This window comes from Eublepharis macularius, chromosome 9 (assembly GCF_028583425.1).
Source record: "Eublepharis macularius isolate TG4126 chromosome 9, MPM_Emac_v1.0, whole genome shotgun sequence".
NCBI lineage: Eukaryota > Metazoa > Chordata > Lepidosauria > Squamata > Eublepharidae > Eublepharis > Eublepharis macularius.
This window is the reverse complement of record NC_072798.1, coordinates 72,898,863-72,916,965: the sequence shown is the minus strand read 5'-3', so window position 1 is coordinate 72,916,965 and position 18,103 is coordinate 72,898,863. Positions and strand designations below refer to the sequence as shown.

The 18,103-nt window shown below is 41.7% G+C and overlaps 1 protein-coding gene across 3 annotated transcripts in view; it reads left to right on the top strand.

Annotated features, from left to right (window-relative positions):
• Window positions 1-835: 835 nt before the first annotated feature.
• PNPLA8 (patatin like phospholipase domain containing 8) overlaps window positions 836-18,103 on the top strand; it is a 56,753-nt gene continuing 39,485 nt past the window's right edge. Inside the window, exons 1-4 of one of the 3 annotated variants that reach the window (XM_054988865.1) lie at window positions 836-923; window positions 4,264-5,435; window positions 8,349-8,498; window positions 10,217-10,368. In XM_054988865.1, the coding sequence (XP_054844840.1) occupies window positions 4,350-5,435; window positions 8,349-8,498; window positions 10,217-10,368 (1,388 nt within the window). In that variant the 5' untranslated portion in view covers window positions 836-923; window positions 4,264-4,349. Of the gene's footprint in view, window positions 1,027-4,263; window positions 5,436-8,348; window positions 8,499-10,216; window positions 10,369-18,103 lie in introns of all 3 variants that reach the window. The other 2 variants (XM_054988863.1, XM_054988864.1) reach the window with 2 other exon arrangements.

The following is an 18,103-nucleotide window of genomic DNA, read 5'->3' as shown; positions in this document are numbered from 1 at the left end:
CCCATGGTGTTCCGGGAGCATTTTGGCAGCGAGCGGGTCAATAAAAGTATGATATTTCAATGTTTTCATTTCTGAAATATTGTTCTCCGATGTCTTTAACATATCCCACTTTTTTTTGTGGTGCTGCTTTTTATGCCTGTTCTGACCTGTACCGGCTTTTACCCCTTCCCAGGTCGCCCCGCCAGGACTCATTGAGATGAAGGAACGGACCCCGTTGCCCGTCCGCTCCTCTCCTTGTGAGGGATGGGACAGTGCCGCCCCCCCGGTCTCGCCTTGTGGGCGCTGCGGCCATCCCGCCCAACCTCGTATCTCATTCACCCGTCTCTCTGCCCACCCGCTCCTGTTCCTGTGAGGGATGGGACACGGATGCCTCGCCTCGCACGGCGCTCTTTGGGCCAGGCACTTTCTGCTTCAAGCTGGCCGCCCGTCAGCCTCTGCGTTTGTTCGTCGGTAATAGGATTACACTTTTTGCCAACGCAGGCGGGCATCGTTTACTGTCTTCAGCGCGATCCTAAACAGACTTACTCCAGTCTGAGCCTATTGAAATCAATGGGCTTAGACTGGCGTGACTATAATTAGGATCGCGCCGTTTCCGTTTTAAAAAGGAGCGCCTGAGCTCCCCGTGCTTTCTTCTAAAGAAAATGGATCCTTCTGCTCCTTCAACTACATTTTAATCACGTGACTCCCCTTCTATCAGGAACGGGGAGGAATGTTGGAAGGTCTGAGAGGCGGGCCTTTTATTTTCGCAGCGCACGTCTCTGTAGCGAAGATCATACGCATGCCTACTAGCGAAATCGGGGTAAGTGCTTTTCAGACGCAGGTCCGCTGGCCTGGAACAGCGCATGCTCACCAACTCGAAAGAAAATGGCTGGCGTGGGCACGGTTCCGGGTTTCAAACTCAGCGTTCTAACTGGAGGCCGGAAGTTAGTAATAACAACCCGTTGTCATCGCTGTTTGGGTGGTGAGTGGTGGTTGCGATGCGCCCTTTGTTGTTCTGTGACCCTGTCTTGTCTAGTTGATATTTGTGTATGTTTTCTTTTTTTTCTGTTTAAATATATCTGGGAATCTAACTGTGAGACGTCTGTTTACTTTGCCTTCCTTAAAATTAAGTAAACTTTGTTTATTATGTCCGTATGTCTTCGGAGGTTCCTAGTGCATACTTTTTAATTGAGACCTAAATACTTATTTCATCCAGGGGCATTCCCTGACATTTGGTCTCCACCTCTACTTTTTAAAAGTACAGTAGCTTTATTATATTAAAAAACACTGAGGTAAATAGTATCTTGATTTTCTAAGGTAACGAGTTTAGGTAGTCTTCAGTACTGTTGACAAACCTGGTATCTCATACGTTGTTCAATTCCATGTTTTCATAGTCCTAAAAGCTTCCCAAGTTACAGTTCATTCTCTTATGCAATACGGTATGCAAGTATCTGATATGATGTAGCAGAAATTGAAAGAAAAACAGGGAACTGATGTGTACACAGAGAAGGGCAGCAATAAGGACAGGGAATTGAGTGAAATCACTTCTTTTGAGTAAATGGAAAGCATCCTTGGCTGTGTTTTCTCTTCCAGGAGGAAGGTGGGGAGCAATATCAGTTCCTTCTTTTTATGACAGACTCCCCCTGCATCCTGTGTGGCATTTTGTTTACAAGACTTTGTCAATTTTCCCAGCAACTGGTGTTTGGTATACTTAGGGAGCTATTGCAGGGAAGGGCAAGAGGGGAAACGATCTGCTTCTCCAAATGATTTGTAGATGTGGTTAACAACCTACTATGTTTTGGTCACTGTCTCTGATCAATCAGCGTTCCTCTTTGTGATCTCTAGGAGAATTCATCAGTACTGGAATACAGAATACAGGGAACAGAATCAACAGCATCCTATACATTTACCAGTGTGTGAGCTATCCTTTCCCCCTAGTCTTTAGTTTTAAATCTGGATACAGGATAGGTGTTTGTCTCTAGTGAAAATGGTTAACAGATTGTCCTGGGACCCCAGAGGGTACAGTTTCAGTCTTCGTATTCATCATGCTGTGTGATAATAGTATGTCTTCAAATGTTACTCTGATGGTTGTGAACAGAGAGCTGACAGTTGTCAGTTGGGCAAGAGCAGTTAGTTGTGATTGGGATCTGGACATAGAACCATCCTGTATATGTACATAGCATCATGGTTATTATATATCAATAAATATGGCTTTGCTCAACAGCCTGCCTGTCATACAGTACATATTAGCTGTGTCAGTTTTGTACAAGCTACAAATGTGCAGGGTGCTGTTCATTTCATTTCCAGGATTCACTATTCCAGGACAAATTAATATGTCTCCTATATAAATAAGTCTTTAAGTTCTTAATTTGATTTATCATATAAGGTGTTTTAAGTGGAATCAGTCTTTGTCATTATGGGCTGTGCTTTTGTTCTTAACAATTGAGTCTTTACTGTGTCATCATCAATCTGGTATTAAGGGATATGATCTTAGTCCTAGGGTGTGAATTCCATGTATGTTGACTCTCAGTGTCTTTTTAAACGTTACTCACAGGCCAGTACTTTAGTTTTCATTATGTTTTTGTGAGTAATGCATGAGTTTACACATAATCAAATGTGGGGCTCCTACTTCTCCTGGCCCTTCCATTGCAACTGCTCCTACTGCTAGAGGGTGAGAAGAGGCAAGGGGGTTGTAGAACCAGGATATTATTTTATTTATTTAAAACATTTGTGTGCCATCTGTGAGGGAGACTCACCAGCCTCCCAATAAGGGAGACCCCCATCAAGACGCGGGACCTTAAGATTCAAATCAAGACAGAAAATATTGGCAAAATAAGAAAGTTTATTGGAGAAAGTCTCAAATAAACTAATGTAATAATGTAAGTTGAGACTAATGTAAGTCTCAAATGAACTGAATACCTGTAAAATTCATCTTTCTACACAAATAGAGTCCCCAAGGTGGCAAACATAAAAAAGACATTTTTAAAGAAAATTAAATTTAAAACAACATTTAAATAGTATAAAAACAATTCAATAAACATACATACAAAGATGCAACACAAAGAACAGGGAGGAAGGTCAGTAGCAGTTATATGAAACAAAAACAAAAAAGTCAACACCTCCTGGCAGAAGACAACAATAGAGGGGGACATACGACTCTTCTGTGAGAAGGGAGTTCCAAAGTTTTGGTGCCATTGACTGAGAAGGCTCTTGCTCAGGTTGCCACTTGTTTAGCCTCAGGTGGATCCTCCTGCTCTTTACTGACCTCTGCTCCTCCAAGCTCTGAGTAGGATCTGGACCCTCTTTAAATAACTAGTGGAATGCCGTGCCCTCTTGGCCATTTTTACCCCACCTAAAGTCCTGCAGTTCGGAGGAAAGCTCTCATAGGCCTGGGCAGGTTCCTCCCACCGCTGTCTATCTGGCATTATGCCAGATGCCTTTCCTGTCTGCAGGGCTGCCTCTTTACTTACAGGTCCCATCACCACTACCAGATGCCTGCTAGGTGCCTTCTTTCTTTAGGAGCCATTCCTGCTGCCCCATCCCCCACAAACCTGCCCTAGTTGCTCTGTGGCTTGGGTACGTGGCTCCTGGCCAGCCTCACTCCTGATCAAATAAAGGACAGGCTGGGACCATTCCAGTGGAGCGTGGCCTGATAGTGATGCCAGAGGTTTGTCCTGGCTGTCTGCTGTCATCATGGAAGAGAAAGGAGGGGCTTGCTTTGCTGACACTGGTAAGGTCGTGTGGGATCCTGCCACCTCAAAAGTACTTTGTGGCCCAGTATCTTTTCTTCTCCCTCTCTTTAAATCTCTTTTTAGTATAAAGTTATAGCTTTACCCTTAGTGTAAGTGCATTCTTGTGTACTATAGACTGATTATGAGCTCCTTGCATCAATTCAGAGTAGGTTGTAACTATCAGTCTTCCTTACAAGAGAGCTCAGAGTCAGGTCCTATGCTAACAGTTGTGTGCCTTATTGTTGTTTTCTGCTTAGTGTGCTTCTTTTAAAAAAATATAGACTTGGGTGATTTATGCTTTTGTTATATATTGCTGCTTATTTTGGAGAGAACATTTTTGGCTGTGATGCCTTTTGTGCTTGTGCATTCCCAGCACATCGCACTTCCGATGATAGCTCCAGTGATTTCTGCTGATAATTTTTGCTCATTTGGCTCCTTCAAGGATGTAAACTTCAGGAATGCTGTAGTCACTCTTGGAAAAAGCTGATTTATGTGTTAATCATGTTCTTTTCAACAAACTAATTTTTACTTAATTTCTTTTTTTCTGTTCCAGGTATCATCATGAAAAAGTGATGTTTATGTTTAAAATAAGGTTTTTGGAGGGAAAGAATGTTTGGAATATTTCAGTATTTATAAGTGATGACAATTCAGTTGCCTTTAAATACTTGTTTGTACTGTGTAATTAGTTCAAAAAGCTTTTGGGTTCAGCCAAGAACCCAGCATCTCTACTACTTGTGTAGACCTAAGCTTTTTGGGAGGATAAGATATGTTATTCCTCTTAGAGTTTTACATACAGGCCAACCCCATTGTAAATGGACTAGAGGCAAAACTCTGTGGTATACGAAGTACCTCTACTGCCATGGCTTTTTGCATTGTAGGATTTTTAAACTTAGCACTTCTAAGGAATTAACAAACAATCGCATGTCACGATTTAAGAACACTTTAGAATCTGTTTCAAAAGCTGTGTCTGTAACTCACAGTGAACTGGTTTCACGTATAGCTCGTCTAAGACCTCATTCTGGTATACTGAGCAAATCGACTGAAGAAAACAGGCAAGATAATACTTTTCACGTTACTGTAGAAAATGACAGACAAACCACAAATATCAGGTCTTGGGAAGACTGCGATGATAGCTTAGACATAAAGAAATCTGTCTCGGTGAGTGGAGACCTAGATCTGGAAAATATTAGTCCGGGGCCACTGAAAGAGCGTACGGATCTCAAAAACAGCCTTTTCCACGTTAGTTACTTTGCCACAAACTTCGGAGAAACATACAATTTCCTTGCCAGTCACATCAATTGGTATTTCAGCACTAGTGTTATGGATAAAGAGAAAAAAGGGAGCGCATTCCCCCCTCAACCAGAGACTCAAGCAGGAGAAGCACCGGATCCACCAGAAGAAGACATATTAAGTAATGAAAACAGGTTGAATGCAGCCTCTGCTTTAATTCCTTCAACTCAGTGTCCGGATCCTGCAAAGGCCAGCACCACTTCTCTGGCTTCCAGCAAAAAAAGTATTGCAAATCTTCTTTCTTATCCTAGTAACAGTGTGCAGGCCTTTGTGGATAGTTACATTGGAGGGCTGGTGCCCAAACTGCGTGCTGATACAAAATCTGCTTTGCAAGAAAAGACCAAGGAACAAGAACACGAGGAAACTTTGAAAGATGACGAAGAGACCAAAAGAGCAGAAGAGAAAGAGAAGAGGCTGTCTCTTCAAAGGGAAAAGGCAAGTCCTCGCCCATTACCTTTTATAAAGCCATTTCACTGATAAGTAGTCAGTGGAAGTTAATCTTCACATGTAAACTGTGTATTTCAGTTTGATGGCACATCTTGGTTTTCTTGGGGACAATATAATTTTTTTTCTCTGATAGAGCTGTGTTTCATTGTATCCAGAGATTGTTTTAATGTAAATTGTTACCATATGGTGGAGGGATTAGAGCAATTTATCGGCATTTATAAATAATTAACACAAGGGTTTGTAAATTGTGGTACTAAATCATTAGAGAACCAGTCAATGTATACATTTTCCATATTTATTACCAATGCTATATAATTAAAATCCAAAGGTTCCAAAGGTTTATTACAGTCACAAGACCAGCTAAGGTAAAGTACAGATAAAAAGAGCAGTTTTTAAATACATAAAATGGGTAAATACATAAAAGATAAAATCATATATATATATATGTAAAACTCACTCACTTAGTTAATTCACTTCCCAGCAATTGACATGTCCTTTGTCAAGTGATTCCGCTTTCTGAGTGCTGTCACACAGAATTTTGCCACTGCGTAAGATACAGTTCTCTGGCAGCAGGCAAGACTATCTGATGATTGGTGTCACTAAAATTTCCTGCCCCATAGAGTTGCTCGGCAGTGTAAGCGCCGCCAGAATTGGCGCCTCTTAGTAAACACTGCTGGCGGAACTCACTTTCCCAAACCACATATTGTGCAGGAGTTAAAAGCATGCGAATCGTGGTTTTCCAATCCTCTGGGACTAGAGTATGATTACGCATGACAGCCTCAAGCATACCCTGTACATAACTGCTCTGCAATCCCATATCTCGAATCGCTTTCCTTAACTCAGTAAGAACAGGATAAGAGAGAGGCTTATACTCCACAATCTGGCGACCCTGAGCATCAACCTGGTCAGTAACGTGAACTGGGCAGATAGCAAGCATTTCAGTTAATTCTGCCACATCCTCAGATTTCGCCTGCCTGAGTTCTCGTTCCAGTACCTCCCTCACCAGCCGCCCTGGGACCCCTCCCGCGGAAGGTGGAGGATTAAAATCCTTACCGGGAGGTGCAGAGGGTTTTGGAGGGGAGGGAGAGCTGAGCGGTGCTGGAGGAAGCAATTGCACCTCAGCATACTCTGGTGGACATTCCTTAGACAATTGAGCAATTGGAACGGGTGTAAACTTCTCCACTGCATTCCTGCATTGATACCAGGTATGCAACAATTCTACATGAGCTCGTGGCGGGGCATGGAGAACCCGGCCAATTTTCTCCCAGTCCTTGAGGCGGAGAGACCCCTCCTCAGGATACCAGGGGCAGAGCTTAGTAAGCTCCTGAACCAAGGAGCGAAGTTGACTAGAAGTCACGGACCCGCCGGACTTCTGAACCAGGAACTGGAGTTCCTCGATATGCCTGCGCTGGGCATGTGAAAATTGTCCTCCCATACTCACCAATGAAGGGGTCACTGAGACAGCGACGAAGGAGTGCACTCAAAGGGGCCTATGCCAGGCGTTGGTGAGCGGGTGTCCCTGAATGACACGACACAGGGTTGCGATTCTGAGCATCAGTCTGCGAAGGCTAGTCTCCCCTAGCCAGGCAGTGGCTCCTTTATTTAAGCACAGCATGCATACACAAGGACTGATGACCAAGGAAATAATGTTTATCTGTGCTGGCATCCAGTTAACCAGTTACTGACCTGGATGGCTGAAACCGCATGTTGCCTTGTTAAGCATTTACGAGGAGAGGGGAGCAGAGTGCCCTTTCGATCAGGGTAGGCTTTCCTATCCGCTGACCTAAGGACCCACAATACCCGAAGGGTTTCAGGACTAAAATCCGTATAATACTCTAATGGTTTAAATCTATAGAGTAGTGGGATAATTAATTTTATCCTTTCTTCTTGATAGAATTTGCAGTGCAAAAGGATGTGTGTGATATTTTCGACCACTTTATTTGAACAGGGACAACAACGCTGCTGCAAAGGCAGACGGGAGAATCTCCCCAACTGCCAGAGGGGAATGCATCAAATCGTGCTCTAGGGAAGGCCCATCTACATATTTCTTTTTTAATGTCCGAAAGATATGGGGATATGGTGAAACTCAGTCCTTTTTTAGAGCTCTTATAGCTTAGAGGGAGCATTGCCTCATCATTTTGGGACTCTGTATTAATTAGTCTTTGGGTGATTAAAGCTTTTGCTTTGTTGAGTCCCATATCAAACAGGGCTACTGGGTCCAAGCCAATCAATTTAATTTTATCAGCTATCTTTGAACACCATGTAGGATAAGGGTCAAAAGCTAACGACAAGGGAATTATACCCTTTGGCTCAAGATGAATTCTTAGCCAGTAATAGATGACATGTTCCCAGATTTTTATTTCAACTCTGGGCAAACCAGCTTCTTGCCTAAGAATGACATTAGGAGTACATCTAGGTGCACCAAATAGAGATCTGAGAAATTTAGAATGAACCATTTCTAAGATCTTAACATTAGCAGTTAGTCCCATTTGTGATCCGTATAAGAGTTGCGCTAATGATTTTGTTTGGAATAGTTTCAGGGCTGCAGGTATAAAGCCCGCACCTTCTCTTCTGAAGAATCTAAGTATAATTAAAATCTAGCAAAGCATTTGCATTATATTGACTTACGTGCAGTAGATTTCATTCTTGTTTTTACTTAAAAGCTCTAGCAGGATAGTTGTTTGTTATTAAAAGTTTGTGCTTCAATAAATCTGTTAAGTCTGTAAAATGCCATACAATTCCTTTTTGTTTATACCTTGAGTGCAAAGAGAGAATTGTGTGCATATTTTTTTTCTTGTTTCTGGTAAACTAGGGTCTAGATCACTAAAGTTTGCACCATTTAAAGCCTCACAAGAATATTTTAAAGTAAATTTGACCATAAATATCAATCTGTTTTCTTAGATTATTGCAAGGGTGAGTATTGATAACAGAACCCGAGCTTTAGCTCAAGCGTTACGAAGATCATCTAACAGAAGAGTCTATATCAACAGGGTTGAAGAATTGACATACCATCTTTTGGAATTTCCAGAAAGTAGAGGAGTTGCTATTAAGGTACAAATTACTTGATGCTTAACCATTGATTATGAATAAGGAGTACAATCATAATTGCTCAAAATATTGTCATTCTAGAAATATTAAGTGGCTTATGCATAATATTCCATATTTACCAAAGAGTTATTTGAAAGATTGGGAGTATGTCAGGACCTCTAGATTTCCTGATTCCAGTAATTTATTACATCTAAATCTGCAAGCTATGATTTGCACTTGTCCTTCAGATCGGAAATGGAAACCACTGTATGAAGTGGGTTTCCAGTTCTGGTTTGAATGGCTCAAACCATATTTTTCCACTTGGGATGCATTGGCCTAAACAAGGAAATTGATAAAAAAAATTGGATGATCACAGAATTCCTTAAAATTTAAGCTCCAATTTGACTTGGTATTGAGCCATAAAATCTCAGTGATCGGTGACTTTTATATTAAACCAACACATTCCTATGGTTTGGGGCAATAATGTTATTTAGGCATCTAGCAATACAAGATAATGTTGCACAGAGTCTTGTTTTCTTTGTGTAATTAATCCTTCTCATTTTAATGAAAATAGAATGTAGAGTTTATTTTATTTAAAACATTTCTATGCCACTTTTCTATCTAATTCAGAATCCCCAAGGTGGCAAACATTTCAGACATTAAAACACACGCACATGTTTAAAACAATTAAAACATAAGTGCACAAACGGAGGAGGACCAATAAAAGTTAGTACTGGAATACAAACAAAACTAAAACCTGCTGGCAGGAGATGGTGATTAAGTGGAACAGGTGAATCTCCTTGGGGAAGGAATTCTACTGTTTTGGTGCTAGAACTGAGAAGGCCCTTTCTCAGGTTGCCGCTTGTTTAGTCTCAGATTGTGGGGGCACACAAATCAGGGCCTCCAAAGATGACTGGAAAGTTTGGGTAGCTTCATATATGAGTAGGTGGTCCATATATGAGTATTCTGGCCTCAATCCATATAGGGATTTAAAGCTCTATACCAGCATCTTGAATTGGACCTAATCTAGATGTTACCAGGGGTCACGCTACAGTGGCAAAATCATTTCTGCCCAGGAATGGCTGCAGCTGACTCACCAGCTGAAGCTGGTGAAAGGCACCCCTGGCCAGCACTGTCACTGTTAATCCAACAGGAGGCATGGGTCCAGTAGCACCAAGTGATGTACCTGCTTCTTTAGGGGAAGTGCAACCCCTCCTAGAGGAGGAAATAGTTCTTGAATATTCTAGAACAAGAGATATCCAAGCCCCGCCCCCTCCCAGCTGTACCTCCATTTTTGGGGATTAAGTTTCAGCTTGTTAGCGCTCATCCATTCCAAAACTGCCTCCAGACACTGATTCAGTTTCCACAGCCTCCTGGGGATCTTCTGGAAGTGCAACCATCTACAGTCAGAACTGCAAAATCCTCAGTAACTGATTTCATCCTCTCCCCTCATGACTGTAAAATTAACTGGCCACACTTTTCAATAAGAGTTTTAAAAGGTATTGTAATGGCATGATCTTGAGTATTTTTTACTTGGAAACTAGTTCCTTAAATTCAGTGGGATTTATGTTCTAAGAAACATGCTCAGGACTATATATAACCAGTGTGAAGTACGTGTAACAAAAACATGAAACATTCACGTTTTCATTTTCAAATACCAAAGAGTTCTCTGTTTTGTGCTGTAGTGTGACTGCCAGTTAAATTAGTTTTCTCTACATTTAAAATCTTTATTTTGTTTCTAGGAAAAAATCATTCCCTGCTTGTTGCGTCTCAGACAGGCAAATGATGAAGCTCTTGAGGCTGCTGTTAGGGAGGCTTTGGCAGTAATAGGATATACAGATCCTGTGAAAGGTTGGGGCATTCGTATTCTCACTATTGATGGTGGGGGAACAAGGTAGGTCAGAAAATGTTACTTCTGTGACTAGAATTTAATTAAAAGTGGGTGGCTGGAGATAATGGAGTATACACAATTATCTACAAACTTTGCAGAACAGGACTTTCGCGCTTCCCCCTCCGAAAGTTTGTTTTGAAGAGTCAGCTGACCCTCAGGAAAAGCACTGGAGGCAAAGTGTATATGTGTTAGGGAAGCCATGAAAATTGTGCACCTTTTTCCAAAGATGGATCCCTGCCACTTGTTCTGCCAATTTGCGATCAGAGGAAAAATATTAAATTTTACTGGTCAATAGCACGTACAGTTTTACATGCGTTACCATTGGGCTCACAGGCTTCCCACTTTTTGAGGAGTATTGGGTTACATTGCCTGTACTTATTTATTGGAAATTGTCATAGAAAAACTCTGACTTTCTAGGAGACTCTTCATGTTGTTGAAGTGCTTAATCAAAAATAGAAGAGCGACAAACTTAAAATGGTAGACTGCAAAATACTTGCTTTAGAGACACATAAAAATGTAGTGCTTTCCATAGGAGTTTCTGGCGATCTCTACTCTTCCATATCTGCCATCTCTTCTTAAGCTGGCAAAGAACTAAAGACTCAAAGGAGCTTTAAGACTATTGTAAACTGAATGTATATTATGCAGTTCTGGATTTATTTTAGCTGATAAAAGATTTATATCCCAAGCTGTCCAGAGTCTTCTCAAGGTAGCCAGCATCAAAATGTAAACTATATAAAACAATAAAAACATATAACTACTTTTTAATTTTTTAAAATTGTAACCATTCTCCTTATTAAGGCTGCTTATAAAAAGAAGAAGAAAAGCTAGAATAGCTGCATTAGCTGAGACAACACCAATTAGATGGCCCATACCAACTGGCCCTTAAACAATGCTATCCCCCTTCTCAAGCTTCGTCATTAATCTTTTTCTAAATATAGGAGGCTCAACACCTTTTTTTTCCCGCTTCTGTCATGGTTTCTTGCAGTATAGAGATCATCATCAAAAATGCACAAGCCCAACAGGAGGGAACATGCAACAAACACTAATGCAGAGATCTCAGTTGCTGCACAGTTCTGGAAAATCTGGGTCTTGTCTTGTGGAGGTTTTGTAGGTCAGAGCCAGCAACTTGAGTTGAACCCAGAAACAAATGGGTAACCCAGTGTTTCCCAACCTGGATTTCATGGACCTCTGTGGTTCGGCAGGACATATCAGAGGTTCCACAAAAAAATCACTTTGTATGTGTACACGCACATGCACACACACACACTGTTAAAGCACCTTGAATCGCAGCCTTCCAACTTCCCTCCCTCTTTTCTTCTTGCACAGCTCTGGGAGAGGGATGTGGGGATGATCCACCTCCCCTGCCACAAGTCACTTCAGGTATTGCCCTCTGGTTGGCTTCTGGCCACGTCAGCCAAGCTGCACTCCCCCCCCCACATATAACCAACAGATAGCTCTGTTTGCAAAAGAGGCAGGAGTCCCCAGTTTGGTATGCTTGCCTTTAAGGGTGCTGTAAAGAGCAGGTATACCCTCTGGTCCCGTCCTGGGTGCTGCTAATAGCCACCCTGGGTTCCAAGTGGCACTTTAGAGGGGTGAACCTCACCTGTTTCACATGAGACCCACCCTGGGTCTCTGGGTTCTTAGCCTGGAGGATCTTGCACAGCAGCAGACACTCGAGCCACAGGCAAAGTAGTTATTTATTAAGTCAATAAAAGCCACTCTAGAGACAACAGCAATGGCAATAAATAATTAAAAAAACCCAAATCTAACTTGGGCTAAACTAACGAGACAAGAGAGTACAAAAGCCTGTGCTCGGCGTCGACCAGGCAGCACCCTCTCCTCCCCCCCGCCCACGCCAATCCTTTATCTTAATGAGGAGGAGGAACCACCTAATCTCGGCACAACCCAGGTGCATTCAATTTGCTAACTATCTGCCGTTCTAGACAGGTGCTGTTTGTGAGGTTTGATTTTCCTTTCCTTCTAATAACTGAAAACAACTAAGAAGGAATCTAGAACAGGCTTATAGAGCCAGGTTGGTGTAGTGGTTAAGAATGCGGGACTCTAATCTGGACAACCGGGTTTGATTCCCCACTCCTCCACTTGAAGCCAGCTGGGTGACCTTGGGCTAGTCATAGCTTCTAGGAGCTCTCTCAGCCCCACCCATCTCACAGAGTGTTTATTGTTGTGGAGATAATAATGACATACTTTGTAAACTGCTCTGAGTGGGCGATAAGTTGTCCTGAAGGGCGGTATATAAATCGAATGTTGCAGTTGTCGAATTTATTTGATTTGATTTATAGTCCACTCTCTCCTCAAGCGGGCTCAGAGCAGATAAACAACATAATAAAACACATACGAATATAAAACATTGGTAGCAGATCAAATAAATACTATATTAAAAGCATCCTGTTTATTTATAGAGTTCTCCCAACTGTTCACTCTTGAGGCAGCTGCTCTTGTCTTGTTGATTCAGTCTCCCCTCTCCTCGTCCAGCTCTGGAGAACTTCCTGCTCTGGACTTGGGTACCAGGATGCTGTGGTGCAGCTTGCCCTCTTTTGCACCCGGAGTTTGCTGGGGGATCAAGTTGCTGGGACTGCAACACGTAGTAAATGAAGCCTTTGCCAGACACTTTGCTAGCACTATAGTCTCTCCTCTCCTGCCCCATCCAAGGAGGCACTCCAGAGAAGGGGGATGTTCTGTTTCCCCCCTCCCTTGAGCAGCCAGGAGTCAGGCGTGAGCCTTTTGGATATACTGGCCTGGGCCAAAACAACTGGTGCGGGGGGAGGAGAAGTTAGGTCTCTTTTAGAAGGCCTAGCTGTAAACTAGAAGCCCCTTCAGCCAAATCTCAGGGGCTTTGCTGTGATGAAGCTGCGTCCAGCATGCAAAAATGTCTGGACTGCATTTCTTCAGCCTGAAGAGGCACCCCATTGCCATGACCAAAGACTGAAAAAGCAGTAGCATGGCACTGCTCGGCTTTGGGGCAAGCAGGCAACACAGGCCGAAGGGTGCCACTCAGCTGTGCCTACTAAAGTACGGTTTCCTGAGCTGGTTTCCACTGGAGCAGCAGTTTTACACTGCTGGACATAAATTTTCTTGATAATTTATCAGTAATCGAATTGCATTCCCTGCCACCAACTTTTTCTGGCCTGTAAGCATTTTCATAGCTGGGGTTGCTTGGGATTTGAAAAAGTGGTTCCTCCGTGGGGAAAATTTTGGGATACACAGGGGTAACCAATGCAAACCCTTCAGCAAGAACATTACGTGCACATATTCAAAGCACCCACCTCTTGAGAAAACTCACAGTAACCCCCAGTATCCTTGCCAGTTACAGATGAGGATTGTCTTACACTGGGAATAGCCTACAAAATCCAGTGCAAAGCGAGAGATTAACTCCTCTTTTCCACCGGAATTCTGTGTGAATGCAGAGAGCTTGGAGAGGTGGCCATGGTGACTACAATGAACAGTTAGCTACATAAGCCTTGAAGACTGAACAATGGAAAGATTTAATATAAATATTTAAAATAAATGAAATAATAAGCCGTGTGTGGAGTCTTTGTCTACATATACCTTAATGTGAATCTCTTGAGAGTCTATACACTACAGTCTTCATTTGAAATAGAATGTATCTATTTTAAAATGTTTATACTCTGCCTCATAGCATTTCATTCTAGAAGTATGTTCCAAAAATTGAGAACCAATAATCAATTTAAATCTGTAACAGATTTTAATGCTGGCTATTTGTTTTATTCTTATTCTGAGACCTTCTAGTTACCTGCCATAAAACCAGCAATAAAATCTAAGTGTAAGGAAGATTAAAGCGAAACATGAGGGGAAATGAAAAGTAGCATTAGGAAACATACTGGCTTTCGGCAACTTTCTTGAATGTAGCTAATGGTGCCAGAATTTTCAGAGCCCTAAATATGCTTATTTCCTGATGTTAGTAATCCAGAGCCAGATAATAAAATCACTTTTGCTCTATGTGAGAACTCCAGCCAGTCTCCAGGTGATATTCCATACATCACCATGGTGTCTGTCTCCAGTGAGATATCTGTATGGCTTGTGGAACTAAAAAAACAAAACAACCCAAACCTTTCAATCTTTAAAAGCTTTGTTTTCATGTTTAAGGAGCCATTTTAACATTAGGATAAAAATCTTCTTCTGGTTGAGCAAGCAATTAGCCAGCAGCATTAGGCAAAATTTATTCTCCTTGGTGATATGACTTCCTCTGTAAAGCAGAGTTCTCATCTTTTTCCCCCAATTGCTGCTCAGATTACTAGTTACAGGGATATTTTGAACTAATTTTGCCACTTACAGGAATATCTCAGCTTAATTTTATCAACTATAACTTAAATTTGAAACTAACCAATTAATGGTTCATAAAACTAAAGATTTGCCCGAGAGCAATCATTAATCCGTACCATCCTGTCTTGTTTTGAATCAGTGAGCTGTAAAGGCATGGGGTAATGTATTCCTGTTTCCAATTTCCTAAGCAACTGCATTCCTGCAACCCCGTTTGCTCTTTTTCTGCACCATTCAAAACCTCTGAACTTTTCACTTCTACCATGATGGAACTAATTTCTTAAGCAGTATAAGCTAGATTTCTTAAAGCTCTGCTTATTCAGTAGACGAGCCTCTCCTTTTCATCCAATAACATAAAATAATGCAGGGTGTTTACACATTCCACTGTGATGTTCAAAGTTATGTAAAATATGAAACTCCTACCTCTTTAAGATACATAAATTTAATAATAATAGTACTGACAGTCTATTCCTAAGCAGAATTACATTGTCCTAAACCCTCTGGCTTCAGTGAACTGAAGAGAGTAACTGCTTAGGAAAGCGGTTGGACTTTCCCATAGCTCTCTGAACAATAATCATATACATTAATAGTGCTTTTCGATATTGCTGAAGGACTGAGGTGGAGAAAATGGGGTTTGCTGAAGGCTGTCAAGTGAGCATGTGGCAGAGGGGTGCCGGATTCAGGATTTTATTTATTTATTTATGCCCCATCTTTTTCCCCCAGTGGGGACCAAAAGTGGCTCATATTGTTCTTCTTTCCTTCCTTCATATCCTCACAACAATCCTCTGAGGTAGGTTACTTTGAGAGGGAGTGATTGGCCCAAGGTCACTTACTGAGCTTCCACAGCAAGTGTGGACTCGAACCTTGGCCTCCCAGATACTAGGTCAATACTCTAGATAATACCTCCTGCTGGATTGGACTGGGATGAGGCAATGGCCCTGCCCACTCCTGCTGCCATACCCTCCATCATGCCTCCTCACCCGATGGAGGGCCAAAGAGTAAGCTGGAAAGAGAGGAGGCACCACTATGCTCTTCCTCACGGGCTGCACTGTCCCCAGGCAGGCACAGAGTCTTCCTTGCTAACCCAGGAACAATCTGCCCTAGCTTGATTTTTTGCTCGGTCTCTTTAGCAACTATACTAGAATAGCATATGGTTGTTCAATCTGATATGGTGTGTTGTTAATACATTGTACAGCTGCTGAGAAATTCTGGAGAGCTATGTGTTCACTCATGCATTACTGCCAGGACAATACCTTAGAGCTTCTTTGTAAAAACAAAAATAATGGTCTTTGCTCAAAAACCAAGAATTCATACATGGTTCCTGATTTAAGTCTGCATAGAACAAGTTGAATGCTTCAAGTATTTGGGCATGGTCTTTCAGGCAAGAGGGTCAAGTAATGCTCACATTGCCCACGCTGCCTCGTGTGCTCAAAGGTCTGCTGGAGCAATCCAAAAAAATTTTCTGGACGAAAGGAGGCAGATGCCTGACAGCTGCGCTCAGATTATTCAACGCAAAATCTTTAGCCCAATTTACATACCGTGCATTGCTCAGTATTAAATCTAACTGTTCCCCAATGGAAATAACACAATCAAAATTCCTGAGAGGAATATTTCAGGTCCCCGCTAGCATTACAAATGCCGCAATCTGACTCGACACAGGTCTGACAACTGTGGAGGCCAGATTATGGATCGTAGTGATATTACACTGGTTAAAGCTAATTTTCTTTCCCAAAGGCCTTATCAATTTAATGTTAACTGACTCTAGTACTCCATCTTGGGCCAGAATGCTAGATAGGAAATTAGCCTCTTACAGTCTTATCGCAACAATTACTGCTTAGTATGGGTTATGATCAAGCAAAAAGACTTATGATTCAGAGAATACTCGAGATTGAGAAGCAACATGACGTAAACAGAATCAAAAAGTTCCATTTTGATTGAGATGCCATGAACAGACTAACACCTATGCCTTATCTTTACAACTTGGCAAATCAGGAACTCAGGAGAGCCTTCACATTAATGCGATGGGATGCTTTGCCCTCCGCTGTACTTGAAGGCAGATACAAAAGAATTCCGATAGAAAAAACCACCTGTGCCCCTGCGCTGATGGGAAAATAGAATCTTTAGAACATGTTATTTTTGAGTGTAAGATGTACAATCAGATCCGAGAAGTCTATATAATGCCTATACTTGCAGTGTTCCCAGGAAGACAAAGAGCTCTTCTTCTTTTGAAAATGCTGTCAGATAAGAAACAGGATGTAACATACAAGGTTGCTAAATTCGGATGGTTGGCAGTAAAGAGCAGGAGATTATATTACTAACTAAAGGGAGTTTTCTTAATTCTGTTTTTATGCTGGATTAGGTTTTATGCTATATTGGGTTTTAAAATAATTTTAATATGATATTTCACTGTACTGTTTTATTGACCTGTTGTTTTATTTACCCATAGTTTTTACTATGTATTGTATCTCACTTGCTGGTCTATGACCGTAATAACAAATTTGATTTGAGAAATTCTGGAATTTTGGGTGAAGCCAACCAAAACTGTTTAAAATTATTAATAGGTCTGGTTGTCTTAGCCCAAAGTTCTAGACGAGCAACACCAGTATGCATGCAATAGATTGCTGCCCTTTTTTTGTTTCCTTTTAATTTATACCTTTATACACTGCATGTGGATCTTAAGTTGCCAGAAGGGCAAATGAGGATCTTATTTTATCCTGATGAGTACATTGAATCGGCAACATGGCATAGTTATACACATACCCTATAGCCACCGCCTTCGGGTAGATGCTGCTTCATAGTGTGTGAATTTCACACTGGATTTCTCTGGATCTTCTAAATGGAGACTGTTGGAGGGGTGGCTGTTTTTTAAAACTAGCCCTCCACTTGATCCATGCAGAATTCCTCAGATTTTGTATCTTTCCACATTCGCCTGTCATTACTCTCACTTTGAATCTCCTGTCTTGCACAAAGTTACTGCTGCTACAAATTCAGATAATAAGACAGAGAAATTATTTCCAAGTCTAAAAAATTTGTTTTTATTGAGCGTTGAAATTGAAGGTCCAACCTTCAGCCAGTGCTGTGTAGTGGTTAGAACGTCGAACTAGCATCTGAGGGACCCCAGATTCAAATCCTCACGCTGCCATGGAAACTTGCTGGGTGACCCTGGACCAGCCATTCATTCCGGCCCAACCTACCTCACAGGGTTGTTGTGAGAATAAAATGGAGGAGAGGAGAATAATATACGCCACTTTGGTCCCCCACTGGGGAGAAGGGCAAGGTACAAATGAATAAATTCAGCTACGCTTTTTTCCCTTTGCTAGAAAGTATGCTACCTGAGTGGAAGGGCTGCCTTAATACATTAAATTTCTGATAATGTTTAAAACTACTTTTAATATGACAGTTTCCATGGTATTTTCAATAATGCCGTAGATTAATTTGT